The 24,492-nt window shown below is 43.3% G+C and overlaps 1 protein-coding gene across 1 annotated transcript in view; it reads left to right on the top strand.

Moving 5' to 3' along the window:
• Positions 1 to 24,249, top strand: part of LOC111953884 (collagen alpha-1(XXI) chain) — a 58,101-nt gene extending 33,852 nt beyond the window's left edge. The window contains exons 18-31 of the mRNA XM_070435695.1: positions 6,336 to 6,389; positions 13,179 to 13,223; positions 13,700 to 13,753; positions 16,175 to 16,228; positions 16,614 to 16,667; positions 17,184 to 17,255; positions 17,750 to 17,785; positions 18,783 to 18,827; positions 19,289 to 19,321; positions 19,753 to 19,899; positions 20,013 to 20,067; positions 20,531 to 20,725; positions 22,339 to 22,416; positions 22,779 to 24,249. Coding sequence (XP_070291796.1) covers positions 6,336 to 6,389; positions 13,179 to 13,223; positions 13,700 to 13,753; positions 16,175 to 16,228; positions 16,614 to 16,667; positions 17,184 to 17,255; positions 17,750 to 17,785; positions 18,783 to 18,827; positions 19,289 to 19,321; positions 19,753 to 19,899; positions 20,013 to 20,067; positions 20,531 to 20,725; positions 22,339 to 22,416; positions 22,779 to 22,969 — 1,113 coding nt within the window. The 3' untranslated portion in view covers positions 22,970 to 24,249. The remainder of the gene's footprint in view (positions 1 to 6,335; positions 6,390 to 13,178; positions 13,224 to 13,699; positions 13,754 to 16,174; positions 16,229 to 16,613; positions 16,668 to 17,183; positions 17,256 to 17,749; positions 17,786 to 18,782; positions 18,828 to 19,288; positions 19,322 to 19,752; positions 19,900 to 20,012; positions 20,068 to 20,530; positions 20,726 to 22,338; positions 22,417 to 22,778) is intronic.
• Positions 24,250 to 24,492: the final 243 nt, after the last annotated feature.

Raw genomic sequence — 24,492 nt, 5'->3', positions numbered from 1 at the left:
TGGGGCAGGGTGTGTATTGATTTTGGTGTGATTATCACTGAGCTAAGAGACAGAAGAGACACTGACAGGGCCAGGTGAGATCCCGGGACACTGGTGCCACAGCATTGGAGCACCACACAAACAGACTTGACTGGACAACCTGTTGTTATGCCTAATTCCATAACATCTAGATGGCAGGCAATTGTTGTAGGGTACCTAGGCGTTGGTGAAGGATGTTAGTCTTCACCCGGTAGCAAAACATAACCTATGCCAATGTGACGACTTGGTATTGAACGCAGGTTGTCTTTGTGCTTTAACATCGTGTTAACCCTATGAGCTAAAGCCTCTGCCTCCCATCTGGGAGTTACAACAAGCCTTCAGGTAAGGTTACTAATTGGACAATCATGGTTCACTGAACTACCTCCGCTACTCCAACATACCTCGGGAGGAAAACAGTAGAAGACATTCAAGATATTGGCTTAGTTTTTACTATCTTCTCCTTTTTATTGGAGATTTCCGCTAGAACAATGTTTACAGAGAGCACCTCTAGACCTAGCTTCAGCAGACGTATATCTTCCCCTTATCGACCAGGATGGCAGATTTACTCCCTCTTTTGTCCCATCCCTTCTCAGGTCAGGGTCTCCGAATTCCAACAAACAGTTTAGCCTGCTCCATGGAAGTGCCATAGCCTAGGTACCAGTATGTTTAGCTAACATTCCACTCCTTGTACGCCATGTCACAGAGGCAAAATGGACCCCACAAATCTGATGGGGCACAGGTATAGGCCAACTTCATAAAATTGCTAGGTGGCTAGTAGTATTACAGAGAAATAACAACAACAAAAAATGACTGTACCCAGACTAGATGTGCCCTGCATCTCTCATCTCTAAATTATGACAGTAGGCAGATCCAAAGTATCTTAGGGCCTAAAAAAAAGAGCTAAATAAATGCTATGTATTGTCATTATCATTAGTAGAAGTAGTTTGTCTGTCTAGTTTACTGGTTTAGAAACCTGGTTTAGAAAAATTATACAATAATAGAAATGGGACTCCGAAGGTCTTTAAAGTGTTTTAATATAATGCAAATATAAAAATATATATGCCATTTAGCTAGGGGTAAAGGTGGGTTTTACCCAGATCTTAAATCCATGAGCACTGGACCATCAGGAGGGGGATGAACTCTTACCAGGACACCAGTTACCCAACCTAATACACACAGTGCCTTATGTATTTGTCAGAGCTCACGTCTATCTCTCCATCTCGTCACGACAGAAGGGACTCTTCTTTCTCTCCCCTCTTTATCTTCTTCCATCTTTTTCAAAATCCCTGAGAAAGATGACCCATGCATGACTATTGAGATTAGAGGACAGTAAAATATCACAATGCCACATAAGCTAGTAAAACAGATTCCAGGCCAAATCCTTCACCCAATTTCTTTCATCCAACGCACACATCATTAGGGTGTGTGATTAGCTGTTGTGACGTGGCCTGTCAGTTTCATTGGTGAGGTTTTTGCCCTAGGAAAACACATGCACACATACACGCGCATGCACACATGCATGCACACACACACACACACACACACACCACACACACACACACACACACACACACACACACACACACACACACACACATTTTAAACTCGACACTATCCACACTTTCACAGACATATAAAACTCAAATTTGTTGTAAATATCGTTGATATACACAGAGTTGTCCTTTAAACAATACTGAACCCCGGGCTGCCTATTCCAATTAATGTCAATGAGGCTTATACCATAGACTTATATGACTTTACAGAAAAATAGACCAGGGCAATTCCTCCCACAAAAACATTTTTATAGTTGGGGATAAAAATATACAATTACACTATCCCTGGTCTAATTTCAATAAAGTCTTATTGAGGCCCTCATGTCGAAGCCAATGAGCATGTTTTTTTGTACTTGTATGCATGCTCAATGCATACATTATTAAAAAGGCAGACTCGAGTATTTCATGAAGGATTGTCTGTCTGCACATATTGGATGAATCTGTTAGGGTCCTTCAGGGATACTTCAGGATTTTGACAATGAATCCCTTTATCTACTTCCCCAGAGATGGATGAACTTGTGGTTACCATATTTATGTCTCTGCATGCAGTTTGAAGGAAGTTGCTAACTAGCGTTAGCGCAATTGCTAACTAGTGTTAGCACAGTGACTGGAAGTCTATGGTAACTGCTAGCATGCTAGTTAGCATTGGCTCGCAGAACTACAGTACCTCTAACTTCCTTCATACTGGATGCAGAGACATAAAAATGGTATTCATGAGTTCATCTCACTCGGGGGAAGTAGATAAAGGGCTTCAGAACCCCAAATCCTGAGGTATCCCTTTAACCAGGGGATGAATCTGTTAGGATCTTTAACCAGGGGATGAATCTGTTAGGATCTTTAACCAGGGGATGAATCTGTTACGGTCTTTAACCTGGGTATGAATCTGTTAGGATCTTTAACCAGGCGATGTGTAGTGCAGCAGATGGGTAATACATGTGTATATGTCTACTCTCAGCACCACACACACACACACACACACACACACACACACACACAAACACCATCACTGGCTAAAGCCCCAACATCAAGATTCCTTCCCCCGCTGCTTCAGTAGCCCACACGTACAATAACAGGACCCCAGATTTGATCCTTGAATTAAACAAGTTAGCAGAATGTAAGCCAAGCTGTAGCCCACTCTGTTTTAGGCTAAGCCTCCCTACAGGACTTGTGCCAATTAGATTACCACTCGAGGAAGCTCAGTAACACTACAATGGGATTCTGACGTCATTCAGGAAAAGGTGCCTCAAATGAAACTCCCTTGTTCATTGTTGATAGCTGAAGGAGGACATTCTATGAGCATTGCTTTGAATGCATTTACAGATGCTTATGTATCTATGAGGTTGTTATGTGGAACCACAAGCTCTTACTAATGCTCTTGGCAGGCAATGGAGGGCATTATATCTATAAATGGATGGCCTATAAATAATGGCTTAGGTGGTTGTCTAACCTAGCTACCTTCAGATGACTGCACTAACTGTACGCCACTCTGGATAAGTGTCTGCTAATTGATTCAAATGTAAATGTTATAGAAAATGTTACCGCATGATACCTCAACAAAACTGAGGGTGTTAATTACTTTGGCAATATGATACACAGAGTCCCTAAAAACAGGCTTGTAATTTGGTAACTCCCTATGTAACTCCTATGTTGAGATTCCAGTTGCATATCGCAATAAATATCTGCTGAATGTAATTTGGCTTTTTAATTATAGGGTATTATCCCTAAGCATGATCTGTTTACCTGGTTTTGATGATTTGTTAGTGTTATTGCCATAGAATTACATATGGAACACGTGAATTATATATTCTTTGTGGTTGTTGCCCTATTCACATAGAAGACTTGTGGAAGAGGTTCTGGAAGAGAGGAAATGCTATTTTTAAATCAGGAAACGTTTGTCTAATAACTATTGGCATACATACACAGCACTTTTCTAAAACGGAATACTCATCTCCCATTCTTGTTATCCACCTGCTTACTCAAAACTCTTTACCATTCCACAAATTGGCAACTAGCCTCAGTTTCCTGACCCTCTAGCAATTAGGGAAAAGTCCTGTAATGTGTGTAGCCGCGTGCTCCGGGGAATGGTGCTGTCACTCCTAGTCCCAGCTTTAGTTGGTTTGTGTTGAGTGAAGTTGTCACACACCTACACTGGGATAGAAAGCGCTTTTTGTGTTGTTGCTCGGCGGTTGAGGGTCGAGACAACACATGCAGTTTCAGCTCTTACGATGTCTGTCCAGTCTCCGCACATTCAGGCAACAGTAGGAGGCGGCCATTTAAAAATATTTGCCCATATAAACCACGTCCCAGGTCGGGTACGTCAAAAAACCCATGAAGAGGCTAGCTAGTCGCTACACAGTGAGCCCTTTCTAATATCTTGTTTTGTAATGCCACCCTAATATGATTGTGATGCAGCATTTATCTGCCAAAATCAATGTTTGAGCCTTCATAACTAAAAGGCATTGACAAGCAGAAGCCTAATAATGGGAAGCTGGCTTCGTGCCGTAGCCACCATTGAACACACTGCACAGTCAAACAGTGTAGCTGCTTGGGATTATGAAAACAAACAACAGGCTTCATGAGACAGACTTTCTGTAGGAATTTCTGGAATAATACCTTCCATCAATAACTGCGGTGCAAAGCAGTGTTTTACATCAGGGAGCTCAGTGAAAACACAAACACAACTAGCAAATACGAACCGAAATTTCATCCTGATTTAATTGTAAATCAAGGTCCTCTGTGTGGGTTTTATTTTCCAGCTTAGCCATTTAAGTGCCGTGCTGTTTGAAGGGAGAGGAGAATGGGGAGTGTATTCAAGGTTATGACTTCAAAGTTTCACACCTTTGCTAATGTATGCAACTTTTTAATGAGTACAGTCAATCTGGTTCCCTTCATTACTTTGGAGAGGATACAGAACAAGTCTACGGAGTTTTTGCTTAAGGAAAAAACAACTTCCATTGAAAAGTACATATCAGTTACATTAGCAGTGCTATATTTAGGCTTACTTTCTATGGAACTCACATTCCCATTTCATATTTTCCCATTTCCTGTGACTACTGTATATTTTACAACCAATTTGGACCTTTCTTTTCTGTTCTCTCGCTTCCAATTCCTTGATCTGTTTATGCCCTCTGCCTATGGTAAGTTTAGAATAGACTATATACAGGGTACTACTGTATGTTTGACATATGTGTGTGTAATTTGTGTCACATTGCATTTTCCCCGAGTGGCTGGCGCTTGTTGACAAATTGCTGGTTTGGAATGTTCTCTAATATTTTACAACTGGTTGCTATCAGATAATATTCAGAAAACAACAATAACAAGTCAAATTGGCCTCCAAGAAGGATACAACAATGGATACAACAAACCTATTCCAGATGCCCATTGTGCCAAAACAGAAGGCTGTGTTCATTTTCAATTGTTTCATTTGTGAAACAGGGAGCACAGTAAGCTTAGTCTTTCAGAGCAACTGTATCCTCATTTGAACTGAAGGTCAGTAAAACATTAGTTCTTTACAATTCTCAGTTCACAAAACCTAGCCACTAGCCGTTATTTATGTCCCCGTTTGTAAAGAAAATTGTGGTCGCTAGAGTTCTACATGGGGTCCTCCGTGTCTTTTGAACCAGAAACTCTGCACTTGTCTATTTTCTAACAGTTATAGCATACAAAGATGTATGTCTCTAACCCCGTTTATTGCTACATCAGGGCGTCTTCTTGTTGTAATTACAGGGTTTGGTGGCATGTATGTTTTTATGTGCGCAGCGTGGCAGGACACTTCAAAAGAAAAAAAATAGCAGAGGCAAAGATTATTCACCACTTTCCTCACCCTCACCACCCTACCAGTATTGTTTAAATACATGTTCCATCAGCCAGTATGCTTAGTGCAAAGTCATATTCATGAGAGACATGTACAATACTGCTGTTACAGTAACCAACCACCTGGCTAGCTCTCTATTTGAGCAAGTTATAAATATAGTACCACTTAGATGAGAATAAGGGCTCTTCTCTTTCTTTCCAGGTAAAATAAAGATAACTAAGATAGAAGCATGAGCTGTGGTCAGCCCACCGGTTGTCTGGGACATGCACATGGGATGCTAACTGCCTTTGTACAGTGGAACCATATTGAGACTGGACAAGGGAACAAGAATAGAAGGTTTCCACCACAACTGCAAACATTTGTAACTTACCAAGAGGTGATTCATGGTTCATGTATTTCAGTCTCACCTTACCACCTACAGTCTAAACCAGATCCACACCAGGCTCAGAAATAATAAATAATAAGGAAGGATTACTTATATTATTCTTTATATATATTTGCATAAATAACCCTTTTTTTTTTTAAGGTTTTGAGTTTTTACTGAGATAGGACAGTGAAGAGGAGACAGGAAAGGTAGAAGAGTTTACCAGTCAGAAGGGCGTGGGTCTCACTCGAAGTAGCCTAGGCTGTACATGTGTGCCCAGGTCTGTGGCTTTAACTACCGGACAACAGAGGCCACAGGAATACTAATATTATTCTAATGATTGACCTCATCTCCCACTGCTTTATGCAATGCGACTCACTAACTTACATTCCTTTTGAGCTGCATGAGGGATCCAAATGAATTGGCAACATGTCACCATTTTACGCTGACGTTTACGTGCTGTAACTATATAAGCATTCTGATTACTAGGTGTGCACGTGAGCTGTATACAAAGGTGCCGAACAATGAAGGTGATCTAACGCTGTTTCAATCTTACTTTCAATCTCTCTCTTCCTTTCTTTCACAGGGAGACAAAGGAGATATTGGAATGTCTGGTGCTGATGGACAACAGGGGGTACCGGTGAGTCAGTCAGCACTTTAGTAGCTGTAGTGTGTGTGTGTGTGTGTGTTGACTTGTGTGTGTGTGTGTTGTGTGTGTGTTGTGTGTGTGTGTGTTGTTGTGTGTGTGTGTGTGTTGTGTGTGTGTGTGTGTGTGTGTGTGTGTGTGTGTGTGTGTGTGTGTGTGTGTGTGTGTGGTGTGTGTGTGTGTGTGTGTGTGTGTGTGTGTGTGTGTGTGTGTGTGTGTGGTGTGTGTGCGTGCGCGGTGCGCTGCACTGTAACCTCTCTGCATGAGACCAAAGAGATCAGGGGCTGTGCCTTTACTGCTTACAGATGCACTTCTCTGACTCTCACAGAGTAGAAGTCCCTACATTATTAATTACATTTGCTGGACACTACTTTCATCAATAAGTGAAGAATACATTGTTTCGAAGTTTGTTTTAATCTGTTGTAAAGAAATGTGTAATCTGTTGGGCAGAATTTGTAATGCACACATTACCATTGGTGATTCGTAACATTGAATGCACATATGAAGTAGATATTACTGGCTATTAGAAAGGTTTTAGGCACATACAGTATAGATACAGGTAACTGCCAAAATAAAGGAAACACCAACATAAAGTGTCTTAATAGGGTGTTGGGTCACCAAGAGCCAGAACATCTTCAATGCACCTTGGCAAGTGACTGGAATCCCTATTGGAAGGATGCGACACCATTCTTCCACGAGAAATTCCATCATTTGGTGTTTTGTTGATGGTGGAAAACGCTGTCTCAGGTGCCTCTCCAGAATCTCCAATAAGTGTTCAATTGGGTTGAGATCTGGTGACTGAGACGGCCATGGTACTTTTTTTATACGTGACCCTAAGCATGATGGAATGTTAATTGCTTACTCAGGAACCACGCTTGTGAGGATGCACCTGCTTTCAATACACGTTGTTTCCATTATTTTACCTGTATATTCATTGGCTATGTCTCTCGTACTGTATAATACACACATGTATTGTAGTTATAACCAATGGCAATGGTGGTTGTCACCCAAACTGAATGTAGCAACAAATGTAGTGCCTCCAAACAAACACATTTCCCGTCAACTCAGCAGAAAAACCTATAACCAGCAGCTGCTTTACAAGTGACTTCGTAAAGATTCATGAAAAAAGGACATTAGGAAATATCGTATTGGTGCCACACCAAGCGCTTGGCCACAATGTTGGCTGACCTCAGTGCATGCAATATAGCTCCGCCCACCAAATCACAGAGTTCTCCAACTAGTGTACCTCTTGAGCGGAGTTGCCATAACAACAGTGGAATATAACAGCCTAACAGGCTTCCCTTTTTGCATGTAATGAGTCTTGTTGATGCTGGGGCTGGATTGCAGCATCAAAATCATCCTGAGGGATACACTGCAGTCTTACCACTGGCACTAAGACTAGCTTTAGAAAGAAAGTCAACAACATTGTAGTGTTTATGCTTTCTGAGCACATTTGAATCCTAAGTCAAGTACCTCGAATCCTCGCTTACATCATGCATTGGTATCAATGGAGTAGTTGTGTAGATTCAAGTGATGAGTATCATGGATCTCAAGTTCAAATGTGTCCCTTAGAGAGTGAAGCTAATCTCGAATGAGAGAGAATGGCTTTGAACGGCTCTACCAGATGTATTGGGCCACTCAGGGGTTTGGGCCATCTCCAGGCTTGTTTGCCGCAATGGTAACGGCCATCGTGAGTAAATCCACAGTGGTCTTGATGTGGGATCACGACCATCTGTCTCCATTGAGCTTCATCCTTGTTTGCTGCAAAGAACAGAACCTGGGATTGACTAAACTGAAGTGCAGCAGTTGATTGGATGAGGTAGCTAATATGAGTGGTATGCATGCGTGTTGGGAGATTTGTTTAGCGTTTTGATAATAGTTTTGAGAAATATCATTTGGATAGCATGCGGTTGAAGATTTAGTTTGGCTACGCTAGGGCCGGCCCGCCCATTGGGCAGGATTAGGCGGACCAGATTGACGAGGGCAGCATTTTCCGAGCTAAACTGAACAAGACGTACCTCCAACAACACATAACACCTCACATAATTCTGCCCAAAAACAATGGAAACTTCTCTCACCCAGTGGCATATGGGCTATTTAGGTGAGCGCCAATGCCGCCCCATGATAAGCAGTGGTCACAAATCACGGGCGCAAAATGTATCTTGTCCGTGCCCAGCGCGCTTCTCCAGGGTGCTGTTGGAGAGATGCAACGGTGCGGCACACCACCAAGACTCAAGTAATCTAACATAAATCATGTAGCCAATAGTAGAATAAGTAGTAGCCTATGTGGTTTTCCAGTAGCCTACAGACTGGAGACCATATTTATGACAATGTTATGAGACAGATACTTTTTTTTGCATCCAAATGTGTCTCCGATCAAACTAAATGGCTTCCTATCAAATAAAAATGTGCTTCGATTTGAATATGACATGTTAACAAACACCATATTCTAAAAACAGGACAGGTACAAATAAAATGGACAATATAGAATGAAATTAGGCTACTCGCGACTGCGTTCCGGGAGTTCTCCTCTGTGAGCTGAATTGTCAGGAATCAGTGATTCCAACTGTAGGCCTGTTCGTCGACTTTTGACAAGCTGATCATAGCGAAGAAGAAATACCTACTGTGTAAACACATTGATTCTCATTTCAAATAGGCTCAAAATAACTCATTATAAATGTGGATAGCTGATATGCAGATATAAAATGATTAGTCTTAAGCCTTGGTCAGAAATCAGGACTAGGCTAATAAATCCAATGTAACTGCCTGTTTTTACAAACGGTACAACATAGATTAGCCCAAAGGCCAGCAGATGGTGATATTGAGTCATTTCATCTTACTGTCCAAACACATTGTATGCAGCCAGCAATACACTCGTATTCTCCGTGGACCGGTTCGTACCTAAAACATTCTCCATTCAGGCTGCAAACGCAGCGATTTCCTCCTTAACTAGATTTAATGGCGAGAAGGTGTAAAAGAAATGGAGGAAATACATTTTTATGAAACACCATTTTCCACCACCATGCTAGAGTGGCTAATGCCTAGGAATGCTAGTCCTGGATGTTGCGTATCGCATTCAGCCAATCAGGTTGCAGCAGTCTGATGTTTACCCCTGGCTAAAAGCAGGGTGGAACATCAGGAATTAGCATTAGCCACTCTAGCATGGTGGTGGAAAATGGTGTTACGTATAGAAAGTATATATATTTTTCCCTCCTTCTCGCCACTAAATCTAGTTAAGGAGGAAATTGATGCCTTTGCAGCCGGAATGGAGAATGTTTTAGGAACGAACCGGTCCATGGGGGATACAAGTGTATTGCCGGCTGCATACAATACGTTTGGACGGTAAGATGAAATGTCTCAATATCACTATCTGCCTGCCTACACTATTCTAGTTTTTTGGGGATAGGAGGAGGCCTGTACGCTACCCTAAAATGTTAAGTCACACTGCTGCTGTGGTCTCCATTTATTTGGTGCTAACGCTTCCAGCCATAGGCCTACATTCAATAAACCAGGATAAAAGTCTGGTTTGGTCGTCATTGTCACCCACGCACTTTATAGACTGTACACTCTTAGAAAAAAAGGTGCTATCTAGATCCTAAAATAGTTATTTGGCTCTCCCCATAGGAGAACCGTTTTGAGAACCATTTTTGGTTCGAGGTATAACCCTTTTGGGTTTCATGTAGAACCCTTTCACAGACGGTTCTAGATGGAACCCAAAAGGGTTCTACCTGGAACAAAACAGGGTTTTACCTGTAACCAAAAAGGGTTATCCTATGGGGACAGCAGAAGAACCCTTTTGGAACCCTTTTTTCTCTGAGTGTAATATGTTCTGCTTGTCTGACTAAATTAGCCTGCTTTTAGCAAGTCCCTAGACTCGCTAAAACATACAGAAGTAGGTCTAGATTGCCATTTTGGAAGGGAGATTGGCAGGGGCCCCATTTTCTTTAAATCCATCAAAGCATACGCCCTTGCGTGCTGAGGCGCTCTCCGCACCTCGAAAACAAAGTAGTCAGCTCGTCCAAAGCTTTTCTCACCAAGCTTTCTCTTTGCATGCTAAGGCATAAAAGAAAAATAGTGGAAGCACTTTTTCATCAATGTGGGCCTCTTCTGATCAAATTTGTCATTAATGCCAAACAGCATGCAGCAGTGGGGGATGTCAAAGGGACCGTCATGTTTCTGTTTCCTCTCTTCTCCTCTTCTCCTTTCTTCTCCCTCTCTCGTATCCTTCTCTCCTCCTCTCCACCTTTTCCTACGAGTGTGGGCATCCTCCAGCAGCCAACACCTTGATGATCTGGATGCATTCCACTGTGGGTGGAAGTGGTTGTGCTCTAGCAGGTTAATTACAATGGAGATAGACAGAAGACACTAGGGGCAGGGAGAGGTCGAGCAGTGTCAGATGGCGCTTTCTTCCAACCCCATTCACTGGGATTTTATTTACTGTGCTACGGAAGCAGGTTCTTGTGTTTGTGTGTGCGCGCACGCAGGTGTGGTGCTGAGAGATTGCAGAGTAATAGAGCCGCTCAATCCAGGACCCGCTTCAAAATACCCAACACACCTTCAGTTGGGGCGGGGCCATATCTTATCAGTGTTTTCTTAGGGTTGTTTTGGGAAATGTTTGATATAACAGATGCTGGTTTCTTTTCAGAATGATATTGCCCATATTTACCCAGGTATGTTTTGATTCATTCAAACAACGGCTACACCCCTCTGTTTTTTGTGTTTGCTATTAAAAATGGTGAAACTCTGCAAACTATCGATTTTACCCGCTTGATGCTGGAGTACTTTAGAACGCGGTCAGAGCTCAGCTTTTTATCTTTCCATGTGGTATAATTGTAAAGTCCTCCAGGGAAAATGGAGAACGTGGTCAGAGCACAGGTTTGTATCTTTCCATGTGGTATTTGAAAGTCTTCCAGGGAAAATGTATATGTATTTTCAGCAGGTCTGTAAAAACAGTACCCCACCCAGACAGCTCCCTTGTTTGCTGTAGAACTCTTTATCTAAAGTGGGAACCGGTATTTGTATCTGCCTTGTAAATACATTATTACATGAATCTATCAATGCGTCACACCTCAGACACAGGAAGCAGTCACTAAGGTATTCTATTGTCATTCACTTCTAACCTTAGCCCCTCTACATTGGTTATCACTTTTGCGCTGTGGCTTTGCAGTACTAAGAACATAATTTATTTCCAGGGGTGAAAGTAGAATACATTTCTTCCTCGGTACGGGACCTACCAAAAAATGGTATGGGTTTAATCATAGAATTACATAGTGTCACGCCTAGTCCCGCTTCCCGCTTCCCGCTTCCCGCTTCCCACTCGCAACATACAATGAGTATACCAAACATTAGGAACATCTTCCTAATATTGAGTTGCACCCCCCCCTTTTTCCCATTCGTCGGGACATGGACTGTCGAAAGCGTTCCACAGGGATGCTGGCCCATGTTGACTCCAATGCTTCCCACAGTTGTCAAGCTGGCTTGTTGTCTTTTGGTTGGTGAACCATTCTTGATACACACGGGAAACTGAACGTGAAAAACCCAGCAGCATTGCAGTTCTTGACTGAAACCTGTGCGCCTGGCACCTACTACCATATCCCGTTCAAAGGAAATTAAATATTTTGTCTTGCCCATTCACTGTCTGAATCCATGTCTCAATTGTCTCCAGGCTTAAAAATCATTCTATAACCTGCCTCCTCCCCGTCATCTACCCTGATTGAAGTGGATTTAACAAGTGACATCAATAAGGGATCATAGCTTTCACCTGGTCAGTCTGTCATGGAAAGAGCAGGCTGGAAATACACTGAGTAGGTTTTGTATACTTCGTGAAAGTCACAACAACACAACAACACAAAGTGTCATTAGGCCAGAATCCACAGTCTCAGTGTCGGCCACTCATCTCTTCCTTGGCAAACGTTCTGTGTTCTCGTCAAACCACATCGCATTTTGAAGCGTAGGTTATACCACCCATTTCCATGCCTCTGACATGCGGTGATTATAAAAAGTGGTGTAATAACTTACCGTTTTTCTTAACTTCTTTTAATTATTTTGATAGGCGCATGTTTTACTGGTACGGCGTACCCCACCCCCCCGTACCGGACTGTACCGCCTTACTTTCACCCCTGCTTATTTATTTCAGCGGTATTAGAATAGAGTTTAACACCATATGACTATTTAAACAGGTGAAAATACAGTCTATCACCTCTACTACCTCAGTGGTTAGGTTGATTCCATCTAAGCCAGTGGGTGGCGAGGGCATGTCTTTACAATGGCCCTCTCTGAAATTCTAAGCACGTGGTATATTGGCACTCTGTTCTCCTCTCCTGTGTGTAATTACTTAGCAAAGTGCATGAAGGCCCCGCTGGCTGTAAATGAGGTGAATACAGCGTATCGGACCCCCAGCGGAAACCAGGGGGAAGAGACGCGGGATCCATTAAACCAATTTAGAATGCAAGGAAAACAATCATCACAGCGCATCTGGGCATGTGTTCCAAAGGTCTCCCAATGCCCTCCACTGTGGCTCATCATGGCCTCATTGGAATGGATGACTGGCATGTACTGTATGCAAGGCAAGCACTCCACACTGCAACAAGTGGTTTGCCATGCCAGATCGTTTTATTCATCCTCTCCGCTGTGCCATTCTAGAAATGCCTTAATGGCGGTACTGTAACTAGAGGAAGAGGAAATTAGGAATTGACTACTAAGCAATTAAACTGGGGCCCACTTTTCTTGTCACTCACTGTGCCACTGCTGTGTCAGCTGACCTGCTGTGTGTGTCATCTCCAGGGGATCCGGGGGCTTCCTGGAGGGGCGGGGCCAACAGGACCTCAGGTAAGACTTTCCTATTTGCATGTGAGTAAATAAGAAAGTATTTAAAGGCAGCCTGGCACTGTCAATCAAAAAGCCCTTTTTTACATCAGCCGATGTCACAAAGTGCTGTATAGAAACCCAGCCTAAAACCCTAAACAGCAAGCAATGCAGATGTAGAAGCACTGTCACTTTGTTTGGTAAAGCTGATGTATGGAGCTGGAGAAATGTAAACACTTAAATTCATAGACAGAGCTATGGATGCAAGGACAGTCTTTAAGCCACATGTAAGGACAGAATAAAAAATAACTCTGCTACTAATATCCAGTCAATAACTGTAATAATAGGGGATCAGAGATAGATTGAAACCTGAGACCATATTAGAGTAAGAAAAGTCCCCGGCCTCAAGTCAATTCAAGGAGGATTTCTGAGGCACAGAAGTAATTAGATTGACTACCTTGCAGTGGGAGGCAGTGCATTCATCTCTTCTCATCCAACAGGGAGAGAGAGGAGCACTTGGACAGAAGGGATCAACAGGTCCAAAAGGTCCACAGGTGGGTGTCAACATCTGTACAATGACAAGCAATCCCAGTTCAATGATTTAACCGATTGCACACATACTAGGGTGGCAGGTAGCCTAGTGGCTAAGAGAGTTGGGCCAGTAGCCGAAAGGTCTCCGCTTCGAATCCCTGAACCGACTAGGTGCAAATTGTACCCTTGAGCAAAGCACTTAACCCTAATTACGCCTGTAAGTCGCTCTGGATAAGAGTGTCTGTGAAATGATTCAAATGGAAATGTAGTAATGAACGAGTATGTCTATGACTTTACTTCAATTGCAGTCATTTTCTCCACGGGAGGAATTACAATACACATCACGTACTGTAACATGTCTATTTAATTGTCGCTGAAATGCAATTCTCCCTTAATGAATTACCCATTCTGCATTAAGAGAGCTCTGACAGTGTTCCATAAAGGGACTATGATTAGACGAGGTGATTGGGCACCCTCCACTGGTGAGTAAGTAACAGCTTGTCCCTATTCAAGCAGAGCCATCGAGCTGTGCGTCATATGGTGTTCCATTGCTGCCCTCTTCTGGTTCAGTGAAGCTGCATAACTACACGTGTTACTGAGTTAGAGCAATCATCGACATTTGAATTTAAGCTTTTCTTCCCCAAAATTTGAATGAATTGTACTGTTTAGTGAAGACATGGTATCTAAACTGAGTTACAGTTCATGTGAGGGAATCAGTCAATTGAAATAAACTCATTAGGCCCTAATCTATGGATCTCACATGACTGGGAATACAACAGAAAAGGTAGGGGTGTGGATCAGAAAACCAGCCAGTATATAGTGTGACCATAATTTGCCTCATGCAGCGCAACACATCTCATTCCCATAGAGTTGATCAGGCTGTTGATTGTGGCCTGTGGAATGTTGTCCCACTCCTCTTCAATGGCTGTGCGAAGTTGCTGGATATTGGCAGGAACTGGAACATGCTGTCATACACGCCGATCCAGAGCATCCCAAACATGCTCAATGGGTGACATGTCTGGTGAGTACGCAGGCCATGGAAGAACTGACTGTGACATTTTCAGCTTCCAGAAATTGTGTACAGATCCTTGCGACATGGGGCCGTGCATTATCCTGCTGAAACATGAGTTGATGACGGCTGATGAATTGCACAGTATCTCTGTGTATTCAAATTGCCATCGATAAAATGCAATTGTGTTCGTTGTCCGTAGCTTATGCCTGCCCATACCGTAACCCCGCTGCCACCACGTGGCACTCTGTTCACAACGTTGACATCAGCAAACCGCTCGCCCACACGATGACGTACACGCTGTCTGCCATCTGCCTGGTACAGTTGAAACCGGGATTCTTCCGTGAAGAGTACACTTCTCCAACGTCCTAGTGGTCTTCGAAGGCGAGCATTTGCCCACTGATGTTGGTTACGACGCCGAACTGCAGTCAGGTCAAGACCCTTGTGAGGATGACGAGCGCGCAGATGAGCTTCCCTGAAACGGTTTCTGACAGTTTGTGAAGAAATTCTTCTGTTGTGCAAACACACATTATTAGCAGCAGTCCGGGTGGCTGGTCTCAGACCATCCCGCAGGTAAAGAAGCTGGATATGGAGGTCCTGGGCTGACGTGGAGGTCCTGGGCTGACGTGGTTGCACGTGGTGTGCGGTTGTGAGGCCGGTTGGACGTACTGCCAAATTCTCTAAAACAACGTTTGGAGGCTGCTTAAGGTAGAGAAATGAACATTCAATTATCTGGCAACAGTGGACATTCCTGCTGTCAGCATGCTAATTACATGCTCCCTCAATACTTGAGACATATGTGGCATTGTGTTGTTTGACAAAACTGCACATTTTAGAGTGGCCTTTTATTGTCCCCAGCACAATGTTCACCTGTGTAATGGTAATGCTGTTTAATCAGCTTCTTGATATGCCACAACTGTGAGTTGATTGGATTATCTTTGCAACGGATAAATGCTCACCAACAGGGAGCACAAAATGTGCGAGAAATAAGCTTTTAGTGTGTATGGAACATTTCTGGGATCTTTTATTTCAGCTCATGAAACACGGGACCAACACTTCACATGTCGTGTTTATATTTTTGTTCAGTGCAGTTTTTAACTTCACATTAATGACCCTCGTACAAATACTCACACATACTTGTGGTCTGGGATATAGTTTTGAACACATTACATTACTGTATATCAGTGATTAACATGTAAATAGACCGGTTGCAGTGATTAATAACAGTAGTCATCCTAACATGAACAAAGAGGAACAGTAGCTAAGTGTATTTGCAGATGGGTAGGGTTAAAGCCTCATTGCACATCCCCTTTTTATAAAATGAACCAGAATGGGGCATCTGCCATCTAATTCCCTCTCAGTGGTTGGTGACTAAGCTGTCACGCATCCTGTCACACTGCCTGCAGGCCAACTGTCTGTGTTTTTATATGCCCAGGGAATTCAAGGCCCCCAGGGAGACCCTGGAGCCAGTGGACGCGATGGCCCAAAGGTTTGTCCATCACCCATTTTAATTAGCGATTATGCTAATGCTGCAGCTTTTCATCCCCAGTGTATGGGCTCTTCTCTACTCTCCAAATGGCTTACTGATAATACTAGAATTATCTCTCCCAATGTGATATTTCTTTACCAAAGTGCGTTTCGGGTGTAAAAGTAATTCTAGTCTTTCATTGTTGAGTAAATAGACTATTGTCTTGAATTTTACAAAGGAAGCTTCATCAGCTCTGTGTTTGTTGGCAATGCTGTGTGTGTGCATGTGTGTTTGTGCGTGTTTGAGTGCGTGCATGTGTTTGTGTGTGTGAATGTGTGCGTGCGAACGCGTGTGTGTGTGTGTGTGTCAGTGTTTTGCGTGTTAATTCCTATGTGTCTGTTTTCAGGGAAGCGAGGGGGAGCGAGGTTCCGATGGCTCTCCAGGAATGCCAGGCCAAAAGGTGAGAAAGGCACCAGAGACACACTCCATGATCGATTAGACTATGGACAGACAACATACATCCCTGGTTCAGTAAAAAGCTGAGGGATGGGGCTAGAGAAATGCAACCACTCTCAAATTCATAGATAGAGCTGTGGATCCAAGGACTGACCAGCCATGATATCAAAATTATAGTTTTAACCATGTCTTGAGGCTGTATAGTGTGTCTTTACATTTACCTTGTTTACGAACATTGGAGTAAAACAAGCATCTATTTTGGGTTCTGATGGGGTCTGACCGTTGAACTAAACTCATGAGGTATTTAGAAGTTATATTCTTCAAGAATCAATAGGTACATATCATTAAGTTATAAGTACAAAAATGTATGTAGCAACTGCAGATTGACCCGTTAACGGTTAAAGTTAATATTGGGGCAGGGTAAGCTGACCCTAGCGCTCTGCCTACTGACTACTTCCACCCAGAGCCTGCGCTAAGAAGACTTACCCCAGCTATTTATCATGCTTTTTTTACTCTTTAGGGCACACCAGGAGAGGCAGGCTTCCTTGGGTCCCCGGGCACTAATGGCCTACCTGGGTTCAAAGGTCCCAAGGTAAGCATGCACCACCTTAGACTTCAGGTCTCAATTAATCTTTCCTTGATTCCTTGCACCCTCTTTCCTTGCTTCTTTCTCAAAAAGCATTAGACAAGAAGGTCTGAGGGGAGGGGTCTTTGACTTTCTCCAATACGGTTGAGAAGGAGACAAGGAGATAGGATGCAAAGAATCACAGAAAGACGAATTGAGATAGAGCCCAAATCTCAGATAAAATAACAGTGTTATTGCCTGTAGGGGGGCCTTTTGGCTTAATGAGGCAGTGTGCGGCTCTAAAGACATGATTTATGAATGATTTATGGTTCTCGGTATCAGGGAGCTTGTTCATTTGCCTGTTTTGCAGTAAGCGCTGATGTCTTTTTGAATAATGCATATTTCATTCCTCTTACGTGTTGTCATTCACACGCACTGAGAGCTTGTCCTTCAGACTGTATGCAGGCACGCCCAGACGCCTACTTGGTTATTACAGCCATATGTTATACACTGTTTTTCAGGGAGAAACTGGAGAGGCGGGTCCCAGAGGAAGTCAGGTATTGTCATCTTCTGTCTTGTCTGTCTCTGAAACAAGGGGTGGTTCAGTTCATTGTCATTTATTCTTGTCATAGTGACATTTAGTTATTGGGTTGGTGGATGGTTGTTTGCAGTGACCTATAGAGCTCGTCATACACAGCACATAAAACAAGGACTAGTGATTGTCTTATTATCCAAACGATCAAGTTCATACTTAGAACCATGTACTCTTCTGTACTTAGAACCCTATACTGCATTTACAACACTCCTTAGTGGCCCTGTGGTTAGACTGTCCGCCTTGAGATTGGAAGGTTGGGAGTTCAATCCCCAGCCGAGTCATACCAAAGACAAAAAATGGTACCCAATGCATCTCTGCTTGGCACTCAGCATTAAGTAGATTGGGGGTAAGGCTCTGCGATAGACTAGAGTCCTGTCCAGGTTGTGTACTACATCAAGCTGCCTTACGCTACAGAAACAGGAGATAGGCTCCTGCTCCTATGAGCTCTTACGCAAGACTACTTTCTTTACCCTGTAGGCTCCTATACTGCACGTAGAGTCCTACACTATATTTAGAGCACTGTACTGTACATACTCATATCTCTCCAGGACACTGACAAGAAAATAATGAGTGTTAGTCATGTATTAATCACGAGGAACAAAGCTTTTCCTGCACCGAAGTCAGTCCTCCCTTAAGGACCCTGTGCTGTGACCACAGAGTGTAGTGTCTTTGGCTCTGTGCTTTGATTTGTGCTTCCTATAGCCTTACAATCACAGCAGGGCGACCGTGATAGAGGCAGACTTCAGAGCAGTGGTTGGAAGGGAGGGAAGAGAGGGGAGGTAGGGGAAACTCAGGTGATGTGTTTTTTAAAGGTCAATGAGACCCTTGCGTCTCTCCTTGGCTGTGAATACTAATGATGACCTTTTAGTGGCGAGTGCTCTCCTATACCCTCCTATGATGCCTCCCATCTTCCTCCCCTCTCCCATCATCCATCCCCCCAACCCTGTATCTTGTTCCAGGGCGAACGAGGCACCGATGGGGCCCTTGGGAACCCCGGCTTACCGGTGAGTGCAGTTACATGACCAGGGCACTGGGTGGCAGTGGATATCAAATCAACTTTAACTACAAAACGTTTTTATTCCTTGGTCTTCACAAAGCCCCCCCCCCCCTTCCACAGATGGCGCCTCGGCCAATATCAGGCACAGTGGATTTGCCTGTCACTTTTACATAACACTATTTATGGGTAAACAATTTGTAGTCAACTTTCCCTGTGGCCATTGCACTGGCTGTGACTCGTATTTGATATACAACAGCATTAGGCCAACAGTATGTCGGTTTATTCAACAACAAAAAATGTACCTCTGCGTCAACTGTAGTAAGTAAGACTGCAGCAAGGAACAAAATATTTGTACTTTTATCAGAGCAGAGTGAACGAAGAGCTTCTGAAAGAGAGCGTTTCTTTGATATTCAAGCAGAACTTTTTTAACAGGCTCTTTCTCTCATTTTCCTCTTCCTTTTCTGCCAGGGTGAAGCTGGACCCAGGGGAGGCAAAGGACAGGTTTGTAGAATTACACTGCTGCATTAGATATAATCCATTCTGCCTCATTCTACACCAGAGACCAGATCCTCTCAAGCCATCTGAGCTGAGGAACACTACTGAACACGTCATACCATGAAGCCTCCGACATCACACCCGCAGGGTCTAGATAGGTAGACATGACAGTAAGCCTACTGTGAAATCCATATCACATCAGGCCCTTGAACACCAAGTTCAACATTCACATTTTAAAAGATACATGTCGGCATATTTCCACTATGATTTCTTTGAACACCTATTCTGGAACGCTTATTCATTTTCTAGTCTCAAGGCAGATATATTGTAGGCTATAACAGACATTTTAAATGAAACCGAGCTCTGTATGCAAAGGTCCTATATACTGTGTTTAGTTATATACAGTTTGTGACCATATTTCTCCTCACGATCATCAGAAAGGCCTCACGGGGGATATCGGTGTCAGAGGCACCGATGGGAAGAAAGGGGGCATGGGACACGTGGGGGCCGCTGGCCCACGGGGATCTCCCGGCGAGGACGGGTTGCCTGGGCAACCGGGAACGCCGGGCTACCCTGGGAAGCCTGTGAGTTCTCCTGAATCCTGGCCTTTCTCTAAAAGCACCCTGTCCGTTTCTCCATACCTTCGCCATCCAGACATCAACCATCTTACCCATTTGGCCTTATCTGTGTCTTACAGGGGAAGCCTCCCTCTGACGACCACATGATGAAGCTCTGCGGCGATGTGTTGCGGAGTAAGTACCTGTCACCGCCCGCCCAGCGGTAGCTATGCAGTGTCAATAACTAAAGTGCAAATTGAAGTAAGCTGGAAAGCGTGCGGCTCGTTGTTGACTCAGCAGCTTAAAAGACTGTAGGGATTAAACAATACACATATTGAAATGTAAATTGAGTGTAGGGATCTGACTACGCCTTAGAATCCATGTTCAATATGAATATGTATTGGTTAGGGCAGGGCAGGAAGGTAAAACGGCAACATCCTTACAGCATCATATTACAGTTAATAGCAATATGTTTATCTGGTGCTATTAATATTTTAGCTGCGGTAATACGTGGGCTATTTTTCCAGGTGTACTCAAATAAAGAAGTTTAAATCATGAGACATATGAATGACTGTAAACAATGGTTCCCCTAATACCTTGATTGATTGACTGATTAACATTGATTTGATTGAACCAAATTGTGCTCGGGCCCTCCCAGATCAGCTCCCCCAGCTGCTGCAGACACTAGCCCCTCTCAGCAGATGTGAGCCGTGTGAGACGGTGAAGGGACACCCGGGACAGCCTGGAGCACCAGGACTCAAAGGTTCCTCAGGAACCCCGGGCTATCCCGGTAGAATCGGCTCACCAGGATACCCAGGAACCCCCGGCATGCAGGGGCACCAGGGAGTCAAAGGTAACACACCTGTACAGAAACCCCAAAGACTCTACTGAGTGTTTGGTAACGCATTAATCTACAGGTTAGGATAAAGGAATTATGACATGGTAACACATATGGAAATAAAACATTACTCCCCTATAATTCACCTATGAACCACGTATGTGTACGGAATTATAGAGATGACTACATTTATATAATTGGTTATAAGGAGCAATGAGCTGAACACCTTTAGCTAGTCTTGTAAAGCACTTTGCTGGTAATTATTTTATTTCACCTTTATTTAACCAGGTAGGTCAGTTGAGAACAAGTTCTCATTTACAACTGCGACCTGGCCAAGATAAAGCAAAGCAGTGCGACACAAACAACAACACAGAGTTACACATGGAATAAACAAGTGTACAGTCAATAACACAATAGAAAAAAATAGTCTATATACAGTGTGTGCAAATGGCGTGAGGAGATAAGGCAATAAATAGGCCATAGTAGCAAGTAATTACAATTTAGCAAATTAACACTCGAGCGATAGATGTGCAGATGATGATGTGCAAGTAGAAATAGTGGTGTGCAAAAGAGCAAAAAAGATAATTAAAACAATATAGGGATGAGGTAGGTAGATTGGATGGGCTGTGTACAGCTGCAGAGATCGGTTAGCTGCTCAGATAGCTGATGTTTAAAGTTAGTGAGGGAGATATAAGTCTCCAACTTCAGCGATTTTTGCAATTCGTTCCAGTCATTGGCAGCAGAGAACTGGAAGGACAGGCGGCCAAAGGAGGTGTTGGCTTTGGGGATGACCAGTGAGATATAGCTGCTGGAGCGCGTGCTACGGGTGGGTGTTGTTATCGTGACCAGTGAGCTGACATAAGGCGGAGCTTTACCTAGCAAAGAGTTATAGATAACCTGGAGCCAGTGCGTCTGGCGACAAATATGTAGAGAGGGCCAGCCGACGAGAGCATACAGGTCGCAGTGGTGGGTGGTATATGGGGCTTTGGTGACAAAACGGATGGCACTGTGATAGACTGCATCCAGTTTGCTGAGTAGAGTGTTGGAGGCTATTTTGTAAATGACATCGCCGAAGTCGAGGATCGGTAGGATAGTCAGTTTTACGAGGGTATGTTTAGCGGCATGAGTGAAGGGGGCTTTGATATGAGTCTGGAAGGAGAGTTTACAGTCTAGCCAGACACCTAGGTATTTGTAGTTGTCCACATATTCTAAGTCAGAACCGTCCAGAGTAGTGATGCTAGTCGGGCAGGTGCGGGCAGCGATCGGTTGAAAAGCATGCATTTAGTGTTACTAGCATTTAAGAGCAGTTGGAGGCCACGGAAGGAATATTGTATGGCATTGAAGATTGTTTGGAGGTTTGTTAACACAGTGTCCAAAGAAGAGACAGCGTAGAGGTGGATCAGGGAATCACCCGCAGCAAGAGCGACATCGTTGATATATACAGAGAGAAGAGTGGGCCCGACAATTGAATTAAATACAATACACTACTGTAAATACATTTTCAATGTATTTACAGCTTCATAGAAAGTGTTACCCACTTGAAGTAACAGTGGAGTATGTTATGTTAGCAGGTGAGCTAGAGTCATGTTGGTTCTATACACAGTATAATGATTAGAAATCATCTTTAGGTGACACTGGACCAAGAGGACTCAAAGGCACCAAAGGAGAGGGTCATCCAGGGTTGCCAGGCCCTACTGGACAGTCAGGTAAGCTAACAGAATGGCGAATTAACCATTGGGCGCTAACGACATGCTAGCTGTTGATTAGCCGTACACCTAGGGATTAGCACCTAGGGATTCAGAGATTGAACAGGCTAAAGAGGCTAGTTAGTGGTTAATCATGACTAATTTGCCCCTTCTATCAGCGATTGGAGTCTTTTAAAAAGGTATCCTCCAGAGAGCATAAACTGCTAGCTCGCTTGCTATACCGACACAAATGTTCTTCTAGAGCCTCATATCCCATCACTCCATATGAAACCATCACCATTGATTATTCTGAAACATGAAAACACACTGCTCGTTCTGTGGAGACATATCCCCTTATAGTATTTCTTCTTAATGACGGGCAGGAGTTCAGGGGCCTCGCGGATCGGATGGCATCGGACGCCCGGGCACTCAGGGGATGCCTGGGAAGTCAGGAAGTCCCGGAATGCCAGGGAAACAAGGGTCATCAGGACTACCAGGAGTGTGTGACATGTCTTCTTGCTACCAGGCGTACAACCTCAGGAATGACCCCTACAGCAAAGGGCCCAACTTCTGAGAGGAAGGGGCCCCTAGAGGGGAGGACGGGCTTCAATGTGGGGGTCAAGATGCAACGTCATACAGTACTTTAAGACAGTGATGTCCAATCTTTTCGGCAAAGGGGAGTGTTTAGCTGCAGGCTTTTGCTCCAGCCATACACTAACACACCTGAATATGGAATAAAGGTCTGCACCCACACTGGTTCTTTGCGTATAAGATTGGACATCTATGCTTAAAAGCCCTCTCCTCGTGGACACCCAGACGTTTCACATATTTGTTCTAGCCCTGAACTGGCACACCTGATTCCATTAGTAAAGGGCTTGGTGATAATTGACTAATTGAATCAGGTGTGCCAGTTTAGGGCTACAACAAATATGTATAAAGACCTATGGTCCCTGAGGAGACGGTTGGGAAACCCTGTTTAAGGCATATGGGAGTCCACTTTGCTGTTCAGTAGAAATATTTGTCCCGATTAACTGAAACTAGGTCTATATTGAGACATATGCGTGGTTTCATATACTGTATGTTTGTAGGTTTCAGGATAAATTATAGAAACCATATGTTTTGGACTTTTAATGGTGATTGTCCAATGAGAATCATCATAGTCCTTGGTACTGTAACGCTACCTCCTTGCTGGACACGAGGCATTACATACATGTATAAGTACACCAGTGAAAAATGTTTTGTAAAACCAGGGTGTGAAACATATTTAAAAAATGTTATACCATAAGATTTTGTTGTCAAGCCCTCCATATGTAAATATTTTACAGCATGTCAAAATGTAAATATGTTGTGGGCTGAGGTAAACACAGAGTAACTGCTAATTAGTACAATAACAGGCTACCTGGATTCAACCACAGAATGTGCTAATATAGTGTGCCTGGTGCATTTTTACAAGACAACATTGTGAGTATTTCGGCTTAAAATGTATCCCAACTACGAAAACTGTACTGTAGATAATATATTAATTCACCTTGTGCCTTTATAAACCCATACCATAAATGAAATTAAACCTCAGGAACTACTTCAAATGTGTTTTGCATATCTTTGTTAAAACATGTTCTTTGTTTGATACAGCCAAATGATTCATATTACATTGTCCATACTTCATGTAAAAAAAATATGTTACTTTAAATATCATACTATACCTTAAAATACTACAGTATACCTCCTGATGTAACTACAGGGGCTACATGATGTGCTATACCTCCTGATTTAACTACAGGGGCTACATGATGTGCTATACATCCTTATTTAACTACAGGGGCTACATGATGTGCTATACCTCCTGATTTAACTACAGGGCTACATGATTGCTATACTCTCTGATTTAACTACAGGGGTAATGATGTGCTATACCTCTGATTTAACTACAGGGGCTAGATGATGTGCTATACCTCCTGATTTATCTACAGGGGCTATATGATGTGCTATCTCTCTGATTTAACTACAGGGGCTAGCTGATGTGCTATACCTCTGATTTCTACAGGGGCTATATGATGTGCTATACCTCCTGATTTAACTACAGGGGCTAGATGATGT

This window comes from Salvelinus sp. IW2-2015, linkage group LG27 (genome assembly GCF_002910315.2).
Source record: "Salvelinus sp. IW2-2015 linkage group LG27, ASM291031v2, whole genome shotgun sequence".
In the NCBI taxonomy this organism is placed as follows: Eukaryota; Metazoa; Chordata; class Actinopteri; order Salmoniformes; family Salmonidae; genus Salvelinus; species Salvelinus sp. IW2-2015.
The sequence above is the reverse complement of the archived record's forward strand: the minus strand, read 5'-3'. Positions and strand labels throughout refer to the sequence as shown.